At 45.3% G+C, this 22363-nt stretch overlaps 1 protein-coding gene across 1 annotated transcript in view; it reads right to left on the reverse strand.

The window, feature by feature from the left end:
- Window positions 1–19350, reverse strand: part of LOC308608820 (nuclear RNA export factor 3-like) — a gene marked incomplete at its 3' end in the record, with an annotated part of 45037 nt that extends 25687 nt beyond the window's left edge. The window contains exons 1-12 of the mRNA XM_081222152.1: window positions 19219–19350; window positions 16179–16335; window positions 15805–15958; window positions 15155–15183; window positions 14868–14931; window positions 14656–14760; window positions 14451–14531; window positions 14204–14344; window positions 13802–13909; window positions 13479–13637; window positions 12180–12248; window positions 12039–12094 (exon numbers count right to left, since the gene is read on the reverse strand). Coding sequence (XP_081078278.1) covers window positions 12039–12094; window positions 12180–12248; window positions 13479–13637; window positions 13802–13909; window positions 14204–14344; window positions 14451–14531; window positions 14656–14760; window positions 14868–14931; window positions 15155–15183; window positions 15805–15958; window positions 16179–16335; window positions 19219–19222 — 1127 coding nt within the window. The 5' untranslated portion in view covers window positions 19223–19350. The remainder of the gene's footprint in view (window positions 1–12038; window positions 12095–12179; window positions 12249–13478; window positions 13638–13801; window positions 13910–14203; window positions 14345–14450; window positions 14532–14655; window positions 14761–14867; window positions 14932–15154; window positions 15184–15804; window positions 15959–16178; window positions 16336–19218) is intronic.
- Between the last annotated feature and the right edge of the window lie 3013 nt (window positions 19351–22363).

Raw genomic sequence — 22363 nt, forward strand, 5'->3', positions numbered from 1 at the left:
AGAAAAAAAGAGAAAGGGCCCAAATAAGCAAAATAAAAAATGAAACAGAAGCAACAACTAATACCAGAAAAATACAAAAAAATAAACTCACAAAAACCAAAACACATAAGAGAATATTATGAACAGTTATATGCCAGAAAATTAGACAACCAAGAAGAAATGGACAAGTTCCTAGAAATATACAGCCTGCCAAATTTGAGTCAAGAAGAAACAGATAATTTGAACAGACCAATCACTAGAAGTGAAATAGAATCTGTAATTAAAACAAAACAAAACCTCCCTGCAAACAAAAGTCCAGTACCAGACAGCTTCACCAGTGAATTCTCCAAACATACATATAACTTATACCTATACTTCTCAAACTCTCCCAAAAGGTTGAAGAGGAGGGAACAGTCCCAAATTCATTCTATGAAGCCACCATCACCCTGATACCAAAAGCAGACAAAGACACTACCAAGAAAGATAATTACAGGCCAATGTCTGTGAAGAATATAGATGCAAAAATCCTCAACCACATATTAGCAAACCGAATCCAACGCTACATTAAACAGGATCATACACCGTGATCCAGCTGGATTCATTCCAGTTGCCCTGATAGCCTTATGGGAGTTCCCCTGTATGGTATTTGTTGCTTTTCCCTCGCTGCTTTTAATATTCTCTCTTTATCTTTAATTTTTGCCATTCTAACTCCAGTGTGTCTTGGTGTGGTCTCCTTTGGCTTGACCCTGTTTGGGACTCTCTGTGCTTACTAAACCTGGATATCTCTTTCCTTTCCCAGGTTAGGGATGTTTTCAGCTATCGTGTCTTCACATATGTTCTCTGCCCCATTCTCTTTCTCTTTCTCTTCTCCTTCTCAGCCCCCTGTAATGCAAATGTTAGTACACTTGCTGTTGTCCCAGAGGTCTCTTAAACTGCCCTATTTCTTTTTCTCTTTTTTCTTTCTTCTATTCTGCTTCAGTTATTTCTTCTACTCCGTCTTCCAGCTTGCTCGTCCATTCCTCTGCATCATTTCATTTACTGTTGATTCCATGTAGTTTATTTTTCATTTCCGATAGTGTTCTTCTCTGTGTGGTTCTTCCTCATATTTTCGAAATCTTTGTTAAAAACTTCTCACTCTGTTCATCCAATCTTCTCCTGAGTTCTTTGAACATCTTTATGTTCATTACCCTGAACTCTTTATCAGGTAGATCTCCTATCTCCATTTCACTTTGTTCTTCTTCTGGGGTTTTATCGTGTTCCTTTGTTTGGAATAGATTCCTCTGTTGCCTCATTTTGTCCAATTTTCTAATTTATTTCTCTGTATCTGGTAGGTTGGCTATATTTCCCAACCGTAGAGAAGTGGCTTTTTGTTGGAGACGTCCTTTGTGTCCCAGCCGAGCTCTCCCCTCTGGTCACCAGAGCTACATGCTCTAAGGGAGTCCCCTGTTAGGGCTGCGTGTATCCTTCTGTTGTGAACGGCACACTACTGTGCATGGTGTGGTATGTGTGGCTGGCCCCTGTTCCACTGGGTTGCTAGGCCCTGCCTTGTGCAGTGGCTGGTGGCCACTGGTGAGTGAGGCTGGTTCATGAGGCTACTGGCTGCAGTGCATCAAGAAGTCCCAGGATTAGCGCTGGCCCACTGGTGGGTGGTTCTAGTCTATGCAGTGTGTGGTGGTGGGGCTAGAGGTCCTGTATGTAGTGTCAGCCTGCTGGTGGGCAGGGCCAGTTCCACATGGCTGGCTGCCGGGTTTTGGGGTGTCCAAAAGCTGGTGATGGCCCACTGTTGAGTGGGGCTGGATCCCAGGGCAGCTAGATGTGGGGACCAAGGTGTCTTGGAACTAGTGTTGGCCTGCTGGTGGGTGGGGCTGTGGCCCAGAGAGTCCTGGAGCTAGTGCTCGCTCGCTGGTGGGCACAGCCAGGTTCCTGGTCTACGGACTACTGGGCCTCGGAGTCCTGAATCTAGTGTCAATTTGTTGGTGTGTGGGGCCAGTTCCTGACATAGCTGGGTATGGGGTCTGGGGTGTCCCAAGGCTGGCTTCATCCCACTGGTGAGTGGGGCCAGATCAAGGAGCAGCTGGTTGAGGGGCCCAATGTGTCCCAGAGATTGTGCCAGCCTGTTGGTGTATGGGCTGGGTCCTGGTATGCCAGGCGGCAGGGCTGTGGTGGTTCTTGGGCTAGTATTCCGAGAGGAATATTCCTTTTTACATATTTACAAATATGTACACTAACAGAAGATGTTCTTTAATTTTATTACATTTTTATAAGACTGAATTTCTTCTAAAAGCTTGAAGATTTTTTTTCTTTTTTTCTTTTTTTGAGGTATGTGGGCCTCTCACTGTTGTGACCTCTCCTGTTGCGGAGCACAGGCTTCGGACGCGCAGGCTCAGTGGCCATGACTCACGCGCCCAGCCTCTCCGCGGCATGTGGCATCTTCCTTGACCCGGGCACGATCCCATGCCCCTGCACCAGCAGGTGGACTCTCAACCACTGCACCACCAGGGAAGCCCAGCTTGAAGCATTTAAAGATATTCCATATTGAAATTTAATGGTGCTCTTTAAAGAAAATTGTTGCTGATCATAAATGTTGACAATTTTCTTGCTTCTCATCTTTCATATCTTTATGAACTCTGTGTTGTATACTACAGAATGGTAATACTTGATAAAATTGTAACTATAAAGAATCCATTCCCTTCTAGTCAAACTATCCTGACACAATAATATCAAGGTACGATAGTAAAGAAAAAGCTTTGACAAAAATTTGACAAAGAAAATGAGATTTAAGTACGCTACCATGGATGACTTTGTGGTTCTTCCTAAACTTACTGCAGGGGTGAGAGCTCTAGTGCTTTCTAACTACCCATTCACTAATTCAATGTAGGTATTTCCTGAATAGAAGTATTTGTTACCTGGAAAGACATAGTAGTTGAAAGCCATTTGAGCTTGAGTACTGTGGGTATTATGCTCATATTGATAATTGTGCTTTCAAATGGTGCCTGAAGGTGACATTTTTGTTTACCTACGCAATATACACTCCTCATCTTCCTAACTGGTCTCAAATTTTCATTAGTGCATTTCCTCCCTCATACAGTCACATGTTTGGGGGGAATTTGACTGCTAGTTCCAAGGGTGAGACCAGAGTTACTCTAGATCTCACGCAATAATCCTATGTCCCTAGCCAGAGTCATTGGTTCAAGGTTGGGCCTGAGTGTTTATATCTTTGAGCCACTGGATCAACTAATCTAAAGTCTCCTTTACCTCTGGGCTCTCAGTTATATAAGCAAGTGTATTTCCTTATGGTATACACAAAAGTGGATTTTACTTTCTGTTACTTGTAACTTTGTTACTTACTGCTATATCCGTTTTTGAAGATATGTTATTAGGTGAATGTAAGTTCAGAATTTGTAATCTTAATACATTTTCTTTTATGGTTTGATAGCAACCTTCTTTGTTGCAATTGCTTGATGTCTATTTTGCCTGATAGTAATACAAATTAACCACGTTCCTCTCAGTTTTACTGATCATTGGTATTTTTTACCATCACTTTATTTTCATCCTTTCTGACAGTCTACTCTACCTGCTTCATAACCTACTGAAACACGTTCGTAATGCCTGTATTAGACTGTTCAGACTGCCACACAAAAATACCACAGACAAAGTGGCTTAACAACAGAAATTTGTTTCTCACAGTTCTGGAGGCTGGAAGTACAAGATCAAGGTGTGAGCAGGGTGATTTCTTCTAAGGCCTCTCTCCTTGGCTTGAAGATGGCCATCTTCTTGCTTCTTTTTCACGTGGTTGTCCCTCTGTGTATACACACTTCTGCTGTCTCTCTGTGTGTCCTAAACTCCTCTTCTTATAAGCACACCAGTCAGATGGGATTAAGGTATCCCCTAACAGCCTTAAATTAACTTAATCCCCTTTTAAAGGCCCTATCTCCAAATCCAGTCACGTTCTGAGGCACTGGTAATTAGGGCTTCAGGATATGAATTTTGGAAGAACACACTTCAGTCAATAACAAAACCTAATGTTAAGATGACGTTACCATAGAAAACAAGAGATCAGAGGCAGGAGCAATGATGCGGAGCAGGCAGGAGGATGGCATGTTAGGCTTTCATTTTCCTGTAGCTTCTCCAGTTCCTACAATTCTCTAATGGCCAATGAATCCCAGGCCTTTGACTGGGAAACTTGCATTGCTACTACCTCAGCCTGGACCTAAAGGATGGGAACTAGTCATCCACATTAGTTAAGAGCTCACAGCTTAAAATCTAACACTTTCCTATTATCAGTAGATCTGCTGTTTTCTTCCAAGATACTTGACCCTTCTTAACCTCAGCTTATTAATTAGACACAGAGACAAAATAATTAGTCATACAACTCCAACTGTGAGAATTAAATGAAATTGAGATCTACTTCTGCACATCATCAGGGCTGTTTGCTGGGTGGAAGGTTTGGAAAGCTGTTTCCTCAGCCATTTATGCACAGCATGTTCAGGCTCATTCTATTCTAACAGCTCTATATTCTAGGTCATGCCACAGCATTGTCCATGAGACATGCAGAAGGGGAAGAGTTGCATCTGTACACTGGGGTTAGACCTTTTGGGGGCCCAATTATCTCACCAAATACCTCCCTTACTATTTAGCAACCAGAGCCACTTGCAGTCCTCTATTTCGACTCCTAAACTTCAGGAAGACAGAGACATTGTCTGAATTTTTTCATGGTCCTATCTTCCCTTCTTAGCACAGAGCTTGACATGTGCTAGGTGCATGAATGAATGAATAGGTGGGTGAATGATAGTTATATTCCAGACATACATCTTTCTTCTCTGACACTTAGTAGCCCCTGGCAGGCCAGAGCCTTAGCCTTATAGCTAAGTCCAGTGGTTACGACTCGGCACTCTCACTGCATTGGGCCCAGTTTCAATCCCCGGTTTGGGAACTAAGATCCTGCAAGCCGCGCAGCACAGAAAAAAAAAAAAGATGGATGCATTATGTTGAACATAAATTATAGCTCAGTGAAGTTGGTTTTTAATATGTCGTTGTATCCCTTCCAGAATCTAGACCTGCGTCATGCTCATATGTGAAATCAACCTGTATTTTCAGATTGAACTGTACAGTTGGGTTTTTCATTTGTTTGCTTGCATGCTTGTTTTTTTGTTTTGTTTTGGGTTTTTCTTTTTTTTTTTCTTTGCCACAACCAAAAATATTCTCAGGATCTCCTGACTTATACATCCAACCACATGCTCCCCACCCAGATTTTTCATAGGCTCCGCAAACGACATGGTCAAAACAGAACTGTCAGTTTCCTGGCATTGCACCGAAGCTGGTCCTCCGTTCATGTCCCCATCGAAGAAAACCACCCTAACCCAGCTGCCAAAATCCACATTCCAAGAGACACACTTACTTCCTCTCTATCCCTTACCACAAACGTGGACTTCATCAACAAGTTCAGTACTTCCAAGATACATGTCATTTCAAACCCCATCTCACCCCTTCCATTGCTACGACTATGGTCTACGAGACTGTAACCTCTCACTCTCATGTGTGTCGTAGCCTCCTAATCTTGTGTCTTGATCTTACAGTTGCTCTACTTCAGTCTGTCCTCCAAGGAACATTTAGAATGAGCTTTAATAAATTAGATTATAAAAATAATTTCCCTTCCTTTCAGAAAGCACCCAATGGCTCCATCATAATAAGATCAAAAGCCAGAGTCCTTACCATGGCCCACAGGACCTTCTGTTATTGGGCCCCTCCTACCATTCTCACCTCATTTTCTAACGTTGTCCTCCCAATACACAATGGCATACAAGCTGTTCCCTAAAACTGGCAAGCTTGCCCATATCTTAGGGCCTTTCGTCTTGCTCTTCCCTCTGCCTCGAGGGCTCAGCTCCAATATCTTCCCACTGCTGACTGTGTACTTCTTGTTATTTGAATATTAAATCTAAGTTACGCCTTCAGAAAATCCTTCCTTACCTTCCCCACCCTAGTCATTCTCTGTCACATTTTCCCATATTATTTTCTTAATGGCTTTTAAATCTTGAGTGAATCAACCCCTGTAGAATGTGAGCTCCATGAGAACCATGACCCTGTCTGTCAGGTTCTCTGATTTATCTTCAGTGCCTATTACAGTGCTTCACATATCATTGGTAACCAATAAATATTTGTTGAATGAATGAATGAGTGAGTGAATGACGTAGATTAAGCACGCTAAGTTGTGAGGACTCAGGCATAGTCTTGGACATGGGATTTGGGCGGATGGGAGAGGGACCTCAGGTGTCTCTGAAGCAGAAGTTTGGTTTGAACCCATGAAAACTGTGGTTGGAAAACTGGGTAGAAAGGATATGATAATTGAGGTAGTGCTTCTAGCTGCCTTGGGTATGAAAGTGTAGCATGTGTTCTATACCAATTCTCCTTCTTTCTTAAAAAAAGAATCCCACATATATTTGGTACAGTAATGTTTCCAGTAAAAGAACATATTTATAGCCTGCTTTGCAGGCAAGCATGGTCATATGACCAACTCCTACCTAATGAGGTGATGGCAGATGTTTTGTATAGTAGTTCCAGGAAGGTAGCGAAAAGGGAGACGAATTTCTCAGACCAAGGTATTTCTCATACCATCTGTTGTGGACTGAACTGTGTCCTACTCAAATTCATATGTTGAAGCTTTAACCACCAGTACCTCAGAATGTGGCTGTGTTTGAAGATAGGGCCTTTAAAGAGGTGATTAAATTAAAATGAGGCCATTAGGGTAGACACTAATCCAATATGATTGGTTTCCTTATAAGAGGAGTTTAGGACACATAAAGAGATACCAGGGTGTGTATGCACAGAGGGACAACCATGTGAAGAAGGACTAAGAAGGAGGCCATTTGCAAGCCAAGGAGAGAGGCCTCAGAAGAAACCAAACCTGTAGACACCTGGATCTTGGACTTCCAAACTTTAAAATGTGAGAAATAGATTTGTGTTGTTTAAGCTACTCAGCCTGTGGTATCTTGTTATGGCAGCCATAGCAAACTAATACACCATCAGATAAGGTTTTCAATTTTGACATCTGATTAGAATCAACTGAGGTGAACCTTGAAGATACTGATGACTGGGCTTATCCCTAGAGGCTCTGATTCAGTTGGTTGAATCTGAGCATTAGAGGGGATCCTAATGGATATCCAGAGTTGAAAACCACATGTCTAGGAGAATAGTTTTGTGCACTCCATTGAGCAGTTTGAGAGTGATGAATCCAGCATCATTTAGAAGGCATCCCCCCGTATCTCCCTCCTTCCACTGTTCTTCCTCTCCCCCATATCCCCCTTCTTTTTGCGCCCTATCCAGATCTCCACAGATGGACCCAGAGATGCCCCCACCTCTTAATTCTGTTCCATATCCAAGTTCAGTCCTAATTTGAGGAACATTTAATAGCTTCAGCCCCACTTCTGCCCTCCCTGTCAAGAAAAGTGAGTCTCGAGGGGCCTCACATTCTCTTACTCTGCCTGTTAGCCAGAGCCAGGGCAGCTCTCTAGAGGTAACTTCTTGCCTCTTAATCCAATTATAAAATGGACGAAAGACATGAACAGAGAGCAAATAGGCTTAGGAAAAGCTATTCAACATATTTAGCCATCATGCAAATGCAAATTAAAAGCACAATGAAATGTTAAACCCACCTATCAGAATGGCTGAAAAAAACAGTGACAAAATCAAATGTAGGTGACACTGGATAAACTGAGTCACTCATACATTGCCAAAGGGAATGCAAAATGGTACAGGCCGTCTGGAAAACAATTTGGCAGGTTTTTCCAAACGAAACATTCAATTACCATACGATACAGCAGTTGAACTCTGGGCAGTTTTCCCAGAGAAATGAAAATTTATGTTTACACAAAAACCTTTACATGAAGTTCATCACAGTTTTACTCACAATAGTTAAAAAGGGGAAATAGCCCCGATGGCTTTCAATGGGGGAATGGCTAAACAAACTGTGGTACATTCACACCATGGAATCGTATTCAGCAATAAAAAGGAACAGATCATAGACACACTTTACAACTTGGATGGATCTCAGGAGAGTTATGCTGAGTGAAAGAAATCCATTTCTAAAGGTAATGTACTATAGGATTCCATTTCTGTGACATTTAGGAAATTATAATAGTGTTTGACAGAGTTTAGGGATGTGGGATCAGGAAGAACGTGGGTGTGACTATAAAGGCTAACATGAGGGAAACGTGTGGTGATGAAACAGTTTTTTATCTTGTTTGTGGTGATGTTTAGAACACCTACACAGCTGGTAAAAGTGCATGGAATTATATATATAAGTACTATACACAAGTGTTCTGACACACAAATGAGTGCATGTAAAATGGCGAAATTGTGGTAAGCTCAGTGGATTGTACGAATGTCCGTTTCTTAGTTTCAATACTGTACTAAAGTAATACAAGGTGTTATCATTAGGAGAAGGTGAGTGATGGGTATACATGATCTCTCTACACATTTTTTGGCAACTTTTGGTAAATCAATAATTATTTCAAATTTAAAAATTTAGAAAAACAACACAGGATTTGTGGGGAAAACAGTCTTAGGTACAGAGCCTAAGAACCTAATAAAAATGTTAACAAAGTTTTAGACCTGTTAAATGATTAAGAAAGCCATAATTATTGGAGTAAATATGGTACTTTACTTGCTAAATCCATTATATTTGTTTATAGAAGTGAACATCAGAACGGTCACAACTTGTGAGTACTGAAGTGGTGGAGAGAAGGTTATCAGGAGGCAAAGTGTGGATTTTAGGGTAGTCCAGGAATGGAGTCGTTACTGTATAATTTTCAAGCACTGTGTAGGTCAGATATAAATGCTAGAGACTGCCAGGAATGATGTAGGAGATGGGACTTTTTGGTCCTGGCCCCACTAACTCATGGTTGTGTCAGGGGAAAAGCAATCCAAGACACACAACATATAATGTGCAATGTTACTCTTTAATATAAACAAGGATCATGCGTGGGAAAAATATACAACAATGGGCAGGCCTACATGGTAAACTTTGGCTTCGTGATTAGCTGGACTGCAAGCTTAGTCATGGATATGGCTTCAGTTAAGAGAAGAGAGGTAACAAATATGATGAGGATGAAAATGACATCTAAAGGCTCATTTGCAGAGTTTTGTTCTCAAGATCCCAGGTCAGTGGATGAGGGTCTCATCTGGAATTTTGCCCTTGGACTGAAGAAAGTAAAGAGAAAGAATTGGGATGTCAGCAGAGCCAGCAGCCGTGAGTGTCAACCCCAGGGCACCTGACTTCTGTCCGCCTTCACCTTCCTGAAACCCTAGAGGTCTATTTCGTCTTATCTCTGAATTCTCAGAATTCACTTTTTGATGAGTAAAGAAATGTTTAGTTCTGGTATAGTCTAGTCATTGTACTGAAAGCACCTGTAGTGGGGGAGGATAGATGACCTCCCTTAGGACCAAACTGGAGACACGTGACCACACAACTTCATTGCTAAATCTATGCTACAAGAGCAAGCCTTCAAGTTTACCAACATGTATGTACCAGAATGAGCAGATGCCATTGCATGTAATGCTGAAAAAGAGGCGAAAAGGTAAATGGCTATCAATAATAGCTTATGGCTTCCAGGAATTCAATTGTTTAATATATTGATCTTAGAAAGAGTAATGTAGCTTCACATATACTGAGAAGAAACTATGCTGGTACTAATAATAAAAGAAGTTTCAAAACAGTATATAAGATAGGAAACCTGTATTTTATAGTACATGGAAATGTATTGGTATGAAATTAGGGACTTTTTCACAAGTAAACGTTTGTAAGAAAAAATAGATTTAAAATAATGACCTGAAAATTCCCTTTAATCACTCCTCTACTCGTCCCAGCTCCCTCCTATCCCCATGCAAACCCAGCACTCATTTCTGAGACCACTAGAGGTTCATCTCAGATGGGGTGGAGGATGCCTCCATGATGTCCTGCTGCAGCTGGGAGAGGGTATACATGGAGCTGGAGGTGGGTGTAGGCACTGGGATGCAGAACACACTCTGGGTCTCACTGGGTTGGCATCCCTCACAAACAGCTCGTCATTCAGGATGCACAGACTGAAGGAAAAATGGGCCCTCAGACAACTGATGGATGGACACCCTCACCCCCAATACTGACTCTGCTCCCACTGGCACTCAGCAACCAGATTCCTTCCACATCCCTCCTGTGTCTGTCTCCCAGGTTCCTTGAATGGTACCTCTGCCCCTCCCCACAGACCCCACATTTGGAGAGACTGTCTACCACCTTCACTCGATTTATAGGTTTACCCCCAACCCATGGGCAATTGCACATTTACCTTTTACCACAGTGCAAGGGGTGGACAGTCTGATCCCCATTCTTGGAAGAAGACACTGAGTCACACAGAGGTCATGTGACTTGACCAAGGACACAGCGAGTGAGTGTTGGGGAAGGAGTGAATGCATAGGCCAATTCCAGAGCCCATACTCTTCTTAACCACTAGGCTAGACTGCTCCTGGGATCTCACTGCTGGCTTTCCACAATACCGAGTAAACCTAAGGTCTGTGCCACCACATTCCCACGCTCCTGAGCCCAGGCGAGGATGGGTATTCCCACCCACGACAGGGCTCTCACCTGCAGTAGCTGGCAGGGGTAGCAATGAAGGTCTGCATGAAGGCACGCACACAGCCCTGAGAACTTCCTTCCACTTCAACAGCAAACAAACAACAGTACCCCTGAGAGCCGCACGTGCTGTACATGCTCACATGGCGGTCCCCAGTCAGGGTGTGACTGGACACTCATGCTGAGAGGGCAGTTGTTCACGGGGGCCAGGGTGTCAGAAATGGGGAGGGCAACTATAGAAGCAGTCTGCGCCCAGTGACAACAGGGCCCCTGACAACCACTACACAAGTTCACGGGATGCATTCTTCACAGCCACCCAAGAGGTGGATACTACTACCGCATTGTGCAAATGAGGAAACTGAGAGGTTCAATAGCGGCCCAAGTTCTTACAGTAAGGATCTGGGATGAGAGGCACCAAACTCCACAGCCTATGTCCCCAACGCCCAGGGTGTGCAGGGCACACAGGCGTGGACACAGCTAAGACCTGGGTTGTCTGTGGGAAGACTGAGGGCTGGAGAACACAGTGGGGGAGGGGAGGGGAGGAGAGGCGAGGGGAGGGGAGGGACAGAAGGGAACAGAAGGGGAGGGAAGGGGTCAGGGAAGCTGGGTGGTTCTGAGAGTGAGCCTGGCCAGGGGGAGGCAGCAGTGGGGCATCTGGGGAGGGGGTCTACACATACTCACCTTCATGGAATTCCCCGCTGACGGAGAAGCAGAGCATCGTTTCCTGAAAGGGAAGAGCCCAGGTGCCCAGTCACCACCTCCACCTCCTAACCACCCATGGCTTCCTGGGCCCGCCCGAGGGAGGAAGCAGGCGCTCACTGTCTGGAACCACGTGTCCAACACGAAGGAGCTGAAGTCACGCTGAGTCTTGGGCAACCCACAGAGGGTGTGCACAATGACACGTTTTGTGTGCTTCAGCAGCTGAACCCGCAGGTCTGTGAGGGGAGGGCAAGCGAGCGAAGGTCAGGGGCTGCCACGCCCTAGGCCCTATGATTGACCCCTTCACCGTCCTTTCCCACCCAGTCTTCCCATCGCACACTCACGGGGGTCCTTGAGCTTCTTCATATTCCTGCTGTCCTTGAAATACTCACAAACGCTGCTTCTAGGAAACAAAGAGCAACAGTGGGTGGTGGGTGTTTGCAGGAGCTGGCCTGTGTCTCCTGGGGAGCCACATGGCCCAGGAGCAGAGCCTGTGCTGTGATACTCACGGGGCTGGGTGCTCGGGGTGGAAGGGAATGGTCAGGGAGAAGCAGGCCTCCTCGTGATAAGCCCCTGCGAGAACCTGTCGGTCTCCGTAGTCATGGATCAAGTAGTACCTAAGGGGGGGCAATGAGGACAGTCTCCCTCCGTGGTCTGCACCTCAAATGAGACTTGAAAACTCCCCTGAGCAGACCTGTGCTTAGGGGGCCTCACCTGTCCTAGCCCTCCTCCCCTTGCTCAGCTTCCAAGAGGTACTTACTGCCTCAGGAATTGCAGGACTTGGCTCTTGAGCTCATCAGATCCAAAGTAGCTTCCCTGGAATCAAAACAGTCCTCAGGACCAGGGCTGACACCCCCTTCTCAGGCACCACTTAAAACCCGGCTTGATCCTCCGTCCTCACCTTGCAGGTTGGTAAGCACTTGCAGGCTTCAATACCACACTTAGCCTGTGGGGATGTCTCCTGGCCATCCTGGGGAAGAGAAGAGGATGTCAGCAGTGCAGACCAGGAGGTGGTGTTGGATGATCAGGGAAAAGGATGGGTCCAGGAGAGGGTGAGGGTCAGAGGTCAGGGGTGAAAGGGCCCTGGAAATTCCATGGGCAGGACTACAGTTTGGATCATCACCGTGGGTTCCCCAAAGCGTGTGAAGAACGTGGTTGAAGAAGATCCAGAGCCCTTGTCACGTTCCCACAGGGGCTGTACCATCCCCCTCCGCCCAGGACGTTTAAGGGTCAGTTTCAAAACTGTAACTGTGGCAAGACCTAATGGGGTTCAGAGTAGTTTGTGGGTGCTGTCAGTGCCAGTTAGAGGAGTCTGTGAACAAGGAATACACTTACCAAGGTTAGTAACTAGGGGAACAATTCCAGGATGGAGCTGCCAAAATCAAGACAAAACAGAAAAGACAGCGAAACTGTGGAGGTGACCCTCTTCCTCATGGGAGCAAGTACACCCACACCCCAGTGTCCCAGCCTTCCAGGGCCCTGAACACGTCCCACATCGACTGACACACAGGGAGAGCATGCCCTGCCTCCCTCCCCGCCTCCCTCCCTCCCATCCTCTCCTTCCCCTGGGTAGCTCCCCGCAGAATGCACGGACTCCCTTCTCCAGTGCCACCATGACCAGCATTTCAAACTCATGCTGCAGGGCTTCCTTCCCCTCCCTTCCTTCCTCCAGGGCCCGGCTGAAGGCTGTGGGGAGAAGAGGGATTGGGGTGTGTGCCCGAGGCTCTGCCACCTCACTTAGGGTCCTGCGCTCTGCCAAGACCTGGACCAAGACCTGGACTCCCCCCATGGGTGGCCCAGGATGCTGGGGAAGGGAGGTGAGTGAGGTGGGGCTCAGGGAGGGACATGGAGGGGGATGAAGACAGAAAGGGAGTGAAGGTACGAGGGGTGAGATGACAGAGACATACGGGCCTAGAGACAAGGGAGAGAGAGAAAACAAAGGCAATGGAAAGAAGCTCTCCCGTGGTGGGGGTCAGGGAAGAAGAGAGAGGAAATGTGAAATGGCACCCCTTTTGCAGCTCTTCACCTGCCCCAGAATGGCTCAGACACAGCAGGTAAGAATGTAAAATATGCACATGTTGGGCTGGGGGCCCATATGGATTGTGGTTGAAACTCTGTCCACTTTGTGATGCAGAGAGGAGAGCATAGGGTCTGTAGTCCTCCCTGAGGTCCACGTCAGCTGCCCCTTGCAAATGGGCACTTTCGGGAGTAGCTCAGGCTGCCAGCGGGTAACAGAGGATACATCTGACCTTATGTTGGTTGACTTATCAGGGAAGGTGGTGCACAGGGGGTTTCTCTCTGCACACATCCCTTCTGGTTCCAGCCGCTCACCCTTGTCCATCTCCCCTGCAGACTTCACCTGTGATTATGAGGAGGAACCACATGGGCCAGAGAAACTGAGCCAGGATGGCCGTGCACCCCTAGTCCCTTCCTTTTCCTACAAATCCATTTCCCTTCCTCTGTCTCCATCACATGAGCCTTCCCACCTTCCCTTCAAAGATGGATCTGGGTACCACACCTCACCTCAGTGTTGGACAGGTTCAAGTTCTTGGTGTTGGAAGCATTCGGCATAGTGTTGGACAGGCCGTGCAGCTGGTAGGGTTTCTTATCACTCAGGTCCAAGGCCAAAAGCTATGATGAGGAAAGAGTTAGAGTGAGGACCCCAGCAGGGGATACCTGAGACCAATCTGCCTCTTCTACCTAATCTCTCCCACCATCACCACCAGCCCCAACATTGGGTCTAAGGTCCTCATCTTGGGCATATTCCCTGGATGGATCTGCAGGGAGGCAGCCATGCCATTTCTAGGGTTTTGCGCCATTCCAGTATCACGGGTCATCAAGTCTCCAGGAAGCCAGGAGGAGGGAATCGGGGGCTGAGAGGCTCCTGGCTGGTACAGCTCCAGCACCAACCCCTCCCCGAGTTACCATTCCTGAATATCCTTCCCAGCTAGACCCCTCTGCTCTCCCCTGCTCTACAATTGCTGTTGTCGCCATACCAGGGTCAGAGCGGACTCTCTGGATGTCATGAGATTGCTGGGAGGCATCATATCGTTCCTTCACGGGCAGCTGCTGAGTTAGGGATGGGGTTCAGGGGCTCTGAGTCTGAGGTGGTGATCGGGGGCAATAGGTGGGTCTGGCTGTGAGTGCACAGGTTGTGTTGAGTCTGCATTACCTTTATCTGCTCCACCTTTTCTGACCTCAGGTCCTTCAGCACAGAGTGGGGTGCATCACAGGGATCAACAAAGATAGATATCTGTTGAGAACACGAGAGGGGCTGGGTAAGCTCCAGGAAATCTGAGCCCTGGGATCAAGCAAGACCATGCCCCTGCCCTGCCCTCTAGCTCCCAGCTAGCCCTGCTCATGCCCTTGACACACACCCTTTCATTAGCCTCATTGTAAATCTTGCCATTGACATTCTTCAGTGCGGAGGCAATGTTGGCATTCTGAACGAAGAACTGGGCCTCCATTTTCTCATAGTGAAACTGTAGGGAGAGTGACAAGAGAAGCATAATATGAGACCAGAGCCATTTCTCATCTGGGCCTGCCATCTACCCCGTTTCCTCTCATCGGCCTCAATGTCCTCTCTTACTTCGACAGGGGTGAAGGGGACACTGCATTGCTTGTGAATCAAATTCAGCAGCCACAGGGCCTCCCTGGTGGCGCAGTGGTTGAGAGTCCGCCTGCCGATGCAGGGGATACGGGTTCGTGCCCCGGTCTGGGAGGATCCCATATGCCGCGGAGCGGCTGGGCCCGTGAGCCATGGCCGCTGGGCCTGCGCATCCGGAGCCTGTGCTCCACAACGGGAGAGGCCACAACAGTGAGAGGCCCGCATACCGCAAAAAGAAAAAAAAAAAAAAAAAAAAATTCAGCAGCCACTTCTCATCATATTTAATACCGAAGGGAACCTAGGAGGCAAAGAAATAATTGGGGAAAGAAAAGTGATACAATGGAATCCAAGGTTAAGATAAGACCCAGTTGTGTCTTGCTTTAGGACCTTTTTTCAGGCTTTAGGTAATTTCTTAAGATAGGACAATATCTGTTATCGCTAACTTTTACACCAGACATGGACTTCCTACATATCCTTTCTTTCCATTTAAGTACTTTTCCTGAAATAATTGACTTCATATCTTTCACACGTACTTACTTTTATAAAGTTCTAAGAGATCCTACCAAAGGCAGACCTGGCCTGCCCCTCTGATGAGGACCCCAGAGACTCAACCTCCTCCCACACTCAGCTTGAGCCAAACTGCGTCTTCTGGTGTGGAGTTCCTCCATCTCCTTGGCAGTAGTTTCCTCCTTTGTTTTAGACAGCGTCTCCCATGCTCCCTGCAGTCAGTCTGCTCCCTTTATATTGCTTCTCTGAACCTGCCCTCACATGATCTAGGACGTTAACTCCTAGTAATAACAAGACAGATTACCAGCTCCACTGCCACGAGAGAAAAGTCCCAGCATCTCTACATGCGCCCAACATGACTCTCTCTGTCATCTTCTTCTACATGTTAGGTCCATTTAGCCAGCACACTCACTCTGATCTTGAACCAGCTCCCCAAGGTCTCATCCTGCCTGTTTCTCTCCATTCTTCTCTCTGGAGGCTTTTGCTCTGTCTCCTTGTTAACAGGGGTTTCGTCTTGTTCCTGAAAATTGCCTCTCTGATGACAGGATGGAAGGGCATAGGGAGCACTGTGGGGAAGTGGAGAGAAGAAAGTGGTCCGTATAGTCTTGGGAAGTCCTCTCTACATTTTCCCCAATGATAGCAGAGCTACAATAAAGATTGCTCAACCGTTATCCTGATCCCATCATTCCTCACTCTTCCAGGTTAGAGAGAAGAATGACATATTTAACTACAAGGTTTTGTTTTTCACTGGTTGGTACTTGTCAGCCATGCTGCCTCGTCACTTACTATCTTGCTTGGATGTCCACGTGAGCATCACTTCGCAGTGATTCTCTATCTTGCTGCTGCTGGGATGTGGCCTGTTGAGACCAAGAGCTCTGTCTCCTTCGGTAGATACCCCTGCATCTTGCTTTTCTTTGTAAAGTGTTCACTTGATCAATGTTCTCTGAAATTGAGAACAACACATCAATGGGCCCAGTACCAGAAAAATTCCTGGGAAAGTCTCATGGCTAATGAAGAAATATCACTGACGTTATAATCTAAAGACAAATGTATCACAGTGCTAAAAAAAGGCTTAGAAACTTCACTGTGGTTCCACTTCTCAGGAAATGAGAGGTGGGGAGCGTTCACAGCCAAGAAGAAAACAAGCACAGAGGAAAGGATCTGGACTCAGGGTATAGTCTGTGATGTTAGTCCCTGCTCTGCTTGGTTCAGGTTATGTGACCTGGGACAAGTGGCTTTTCACCTCTAACTCTCTCTTCTCTGCTTGGCTCTAGGGGCACAATAAAACCTACCCTGAAATCTACCCTGGTGTGATGGTTCAAGGGTCAAAGGTGACCTCCCTGCCTGACGGAAGAATTAGAGATATGAACGATAAGGCCGATGAAAAGATCCAGAATGCAGCCTGGAGAGACATAGCATGGAGAATACCAAAAGCGAGGGGGAGATAATTAAAGGTGATGCAGTGAACATAGCTAACACATGGTTAATGGGAGTCCCGGAAAGAAGAGGAGGGAACAGTGGAGAAGTGGTATTTGAAGAGATCTTTGTTGAGAAGTTTCCAAAAGTAACAAGATATCAACTCAGTGTAACAGTATTATTGTAATAGGAGAAAAAGTATGCTTTAAGGACAAACAGTCCTAAAATATGCATTCATTTCATCATCATGTAACAAAAACTCAGAAAATATGTGACCAGAAGACTCAAACTCAAAGAAATGTTACAGGCTCTTCTTTGGGCAGAAGAAATATCCTCCCAGGTGGAGGCACGTAGATACACGAAAGAAAGACTAATGACATTTGTGAATATGTAGGCAAATTTAAATGAGTGTTGACTATATAACACAATGATAGTAATTTCTTCTGGGGATTTAAATATATAGACAATGAAAATGCATGACAATAAATTTGGAGGGTATATGGAATCAAAGTGTCTCAAGGTCCCCTAATTGTCTGAGGCGTTTTAAAGAACTAATTAACTAACACTAGACTGAAAGGGCAAAAATGTACATTGTAATCTGAAGGGTAAACACTACAAGAATGGCAAAAGAATGTTTATCTAGCCACTTGAGGTAACAATTTAATAGTTATAAAATGTTAATCATTTCAAAGGAAAGGAAAGGAAAAAGAATTTAGAAGAGACAAAAATAAATATACAGTAAGATAGTATGTATAAACCAAATTACATCTAGTTTTACATTAAAAATTTCAGATTAATATTCCAAATAGAAAGACAGCTATTATCAGACTGGACAAGAAACCTTCCATCAAATGCTCCTGAAAAGAGACACATGCAAATTTTAATCATCTAGAAAATTTGAAAATCAAAAAAATGGCAAAATGTATACCTTTTCCACAGTAACCTACAGAAAGCTGGTATAACCCTATCAGTAAAAGAAAAGGTACACTTTAAAGAAAAAAGCATCACTAGAGAAAGAAGGAGATTTCTTTGTGATAACAGGTTCAATACAATAAGGAGATATTAATATAAAATTCTAAATTTGTATGCATGTCCTAAAATAGAGCCAAAATATGCAAAGCAAAATCTAACAGAAATAGAGCATGGACAAAGTCACAGTCACAGTGGGAAATTTTAACATAGCTCACTGAGTGATGCACAAAATGGCAGACAAAAACTCAGCTAGAGGGAGAAGCTTTGTTATAAAGCAGAAACTAATAAAAAAAATACAATACTAGGTTAGGAAGATTCAACATCATAAAAAACGTTAGTTCTGTTTAAGTTGATCTGTGAAATAATAGTATTCCAATTAAAATAACAAGGAGATATTTTAAATTAAAAAAAACACAACAGGGGCTTCCCTGGTGGCGCAGTGGTTGAGAGTCCGCCTGCCGATGCAGGGGACACGGGTTCGTGCCCCTATCCCGGAAGATCCCACATGCCGCGCAGCGGCTGGGCCCGCGAGCCATGGCCGCGGAGCCTGTGTGTCCGGAGCCTGTGCTCCGCAACGGGAGAGGCCACAGCAGTGAGAGGCCCGCGTACAGCAAAAAAAAAAAAAAAAAAAAAAAAAAAAAACACAACAAAATGTTACTTAAGAAATGAATTTAATTGACATAGAACAATGCTCATAAGAACTACTCATCGAACATTCCAGTATAGATCATATGCTGGGTAAGAAAGCAAGCCTCAGTAAGCTCCTATGGACTAATACAATTTACCCTGACTAGTTAATGTAATATTCAGTGGTAATGGTGGGTTTTCTGCCCCTCCTCCACCTCGTATAAATCCAAGGAATATTAGTTTACACAATCCCACGCCCCACCTAGATGACACTCCCTACTCTCCAAACCCTAGACCTGAGAAGATCACATGACTTTTGCCTTTTCCTTAGCCAGGGGAAATAATTCACCTCAGCCAGGGCCATTTCCATAAGAGGGGAGGTTTTCTTTTTTTTTTTTTGCGGTACGCGGGACTCTCGCTGTTGCGGCCTCTCCAGTTGCGGAGCACAGGCTCTGGACGCGCAGGCTCAGCGGCCATGGCTCATGGGCCCAGCTGCTCCGCGGCATGTGGGATCTTCCCGGACCAGGGCACGAACACGTGTCCCCTGCATTGGCAGGCGGACTCTCAATCACTGCGCCACCAGGGAAGCCCGAGGGGAGGTTTTCCACATGGAATCAGGATGGGTGTGTCAGAGCCCACTTGGCCCATTTCCTCAAGAGAGTGGGAAATAGTGAGCCTGAGCCCTCTGCCTGCCTTCTCTAAAGGGGGGTCAGCTTGCTGGGGGTCATGTGGGTTGAGGTTAGGGAGGGAACCCGGAATCCCTCCTGCCCTGTGGGGATCTGAGGACAAGGTCTCATGCTGACCAACTCACCCATGGGGTGGCCTGAAGGCAGTGATCTGTCACCACCCTCCTCACAGGCTGCTCGTGAAGAGAATCTGTGGGTCTGGAGCTGGAGGTTTGGAGAATATCAGGAAGGGCTGCCGAAGAAGGAGAGTGCAAGCCCCAAACCACTTTGTCAGAGCCACACAAACAAGATGGAGTCCTAACAGGAAGTCCCTTCCCCAAGGGCATAGAGGAGGACAGCCCTGGGGACCAGAGGAGACTTCACTTCCTGTAATTACTGCCCCCTGAGTTTGCTACCAGCCTAACACCCAGGGAACTCTTTCCAACTGTACCACCCTTGCAGAGGAGGGCATCTGGGATCAGGAGGCTTAGGGGACCTTGGTACTTCTGGCTACAAACACAGGGAGCTCTGTATGCCAGACTCTGGTTCAGCTACACTACATTGTGTTCCTTCGTACGGCAAACCCAGAGAACTCTGTGTGCTAGCTGTACGCCAGGCTCTGTACTTGCTACATTGCCTCTATTCTTTCATGAATTCCTCACAAGGGGCTCTGATATCAGAATCACCAACTTTCCAAGGTTGCTGAGGCTTACTGAGGTGCTGGAGCTTGTCTAGGGTCATTCAGATGCTACCTGGGGAAACAGAGACTGAAATTGAGCTCCACGGAATGGAAGATGACTCCTCCAAGCATAGATTTACCAAGTTATTGCTGTAGTGTGGCAGATTGTCTTAAGTTAGTTTGTACAAAGTAACAGAATTTTCTGAAAATAGTCAAATGGCTGGAATTAACCTCAGCCCACCTCAGAGAGATAATACCAAAAAACAAACACTTCCAAAAACCAAACAACAAAGAACAGACCTGAAAACTATAAACGAAATAGCAGTCAGAGTTTTGTGGGTCCCTGTAATGACAGTAAAAGAAAACAAATCATGTGTTTTCCTTAAAAAAAAAAAAGTCCTCAATGTAGATAGATGCCCCTATGGTCAGAGCCGGAACTGTAGCTCTGAAAGTTCCAGACCAGAGAGGTTTCAAGGCAGAGGGAAGGAGAGAGGAGATTGGGCTCCAGTGCATTAGTTGGACATTTCTGGAATTTTCCACACCATGTCTACAATCCCTTCCTGGATCTCAATGCCCTGAGAAAAGTCCAGCCACTGAGAGAGGTGAAGAAAAATCTGCATATAAGTGTGTGAACATTTGGGGGTAAAAGAAGTGTAAGACAGAAATGCACACACAACACAGATAAACTGTCAAGTCTAAAATTGAAATTTTTTATTTTTTATGAAACAGTGTCATGAGAACTCTTTGATAACATGGTAAATATATGTGAACTTTTTTTGTTAGTTGCTTACTAGATATTTTCAAGTGTTCCATCTCAATAAATTAGCCTAATCACAAAATATTAAACATTAAAATCAATAAAAAACATTAAAAATGCCACCAGGGAAGCCCGCCACTCGTTTTTAAGTTCACACCCTCTGTTGTGTAGCCTATGAATTTGGATGTCGTTTCTCTAGGTCTGAGAGCCGCCTGGCAGAAACCATGGCCAGGCGGTGCCCAGGCCACAAGGATAGACACTTGGCCAAGGAGATGCAGGAGGGTGGGGCTGGCACTTGAGAAGAACCCTCTCACCCATAAGGTTCTCTCCCCTCGGTCCCTCTGGGTGGGGTCGGGAATCTGGCCCCGCCTCCCAGTACCTTATACATTGAGCTATAGGGGGTCACGTGACCTGAGCTGCACCAATCCAAGTCCTTTTCCGGTGAGCTTAATTTTGAGAGGGAGCCATTAAGACACCACGTGCCGCCAACACTGAGGCGGAGGGCAACACTGTGGCGTGTCCGCTGTGATTTCCGGAGAGGGAGGAAACTGCTCCTACTGCTGGGGTCTTGGACAGCTCAAGTTTTTTCCAACTCTTGTTCCAATCAGGTAAATTACAACAGCATTCTTTCTATAAATTACGCCTCTATTGACCTAAATTAAATTACCCAGGATCAAAGTTTGGGGGTTAATAAGAAAGGCAGTCGAACGGATTGCTGGGTCCACTGTCCTGTCCACGCGCCGTGCGTTCCTCTTTCCTCAGCTGTGATTCGCTTCAGTTGTGTGGCTAATCATTTCGCACTCTCTCTTTGAAATCCCTCAATCAGCCTCCCGCTTGTTAAAAAAAAAATTGTGTTTCTCCTTTGCACCTCAGTTTTGTTTGCGGTTTGTTTTGATACCTCAGACTTTAAATTGTAAGTATTGAAATGTTTGTCTCTCTCTCCCCCCTCCCCCACCTCTATCTCTCTCTGGTCTCTCCTTATCTATATATATATGGTATTTCATTGCTTTTATACTTCAAATGGTTATCTTCTGAAGAGCAGATAAATACTCATCTACATCTTGGAGATGACTGCACTTTCATTTATTTTAATGGGCTCTCTAAAGCAGTTTGAAATAGTTTTGTGCTGGATGATGTGGAACGAGCATTTATCCATCCTCCTAACCGTATTTCAATAAGTTAAACTATTATTAAACAGTGTCGTTTATACCATAACCATTCCTTTAACCACTGAACTTTTTAAAAAATTCTTTATTTTGAAATAATTTTAGGCTCACAGAAACTTTGCGAACAGTATAGAAAGCCTTCACCCAGCTTTCCCTAATGTTAACATCTTATATAGCCATAGAAAAATTATCAAAATTAGGAAATTAACATTGATGCAGTGCTATTAACTAATTTACATACTTTATTTGAATTTCACCATTTGTCCCAGTAATCTCATTTTTTATTCCAGCATCCCATTCTGGATACCACATTGCATTTGGCCATCACTTCTTAGTCTCCTCCAGGCTGACAGTTCCTTAAGCTTTCTGGGTGTTTCCCAGTCTTGACGCTTTTGAAGATACTGGTCAGGTATTTTATAGAATGTCTGTCAACTTGGGTTTCTCTGATGTATTCTTGTGATTTGATTGAAATTACAAATTTTTGGCAACAATACCGGTTTTATTCTCCTCCCCTTCATCCCATTGATGATGGAGGAATTTCCACCCTAGTGTTATGGGGGTGGCTGAACACACGACACCTGACACTGGACAGATACTACCCACAGCAGCTTATTAGTAACATTTACTCACAGCCTGGGGAGGAGGACACTACTGGCCAGGTAGAGCCCCACAGGAGTCATTCTCTGGAA

The sequence above is a fragment of the Mesoplodon bidens genome, assembly GCF_964165515.1.
Source record: "Mesoplodon bidens genome assembly, chromosome: X".
Classification (NCBI taxonomy): Eukaryota; Metazoa; Chordata; class Mammalia; order Artiodactyla; family Ziphiidae; genus Mesoplodon; species Mesoplodon bidens.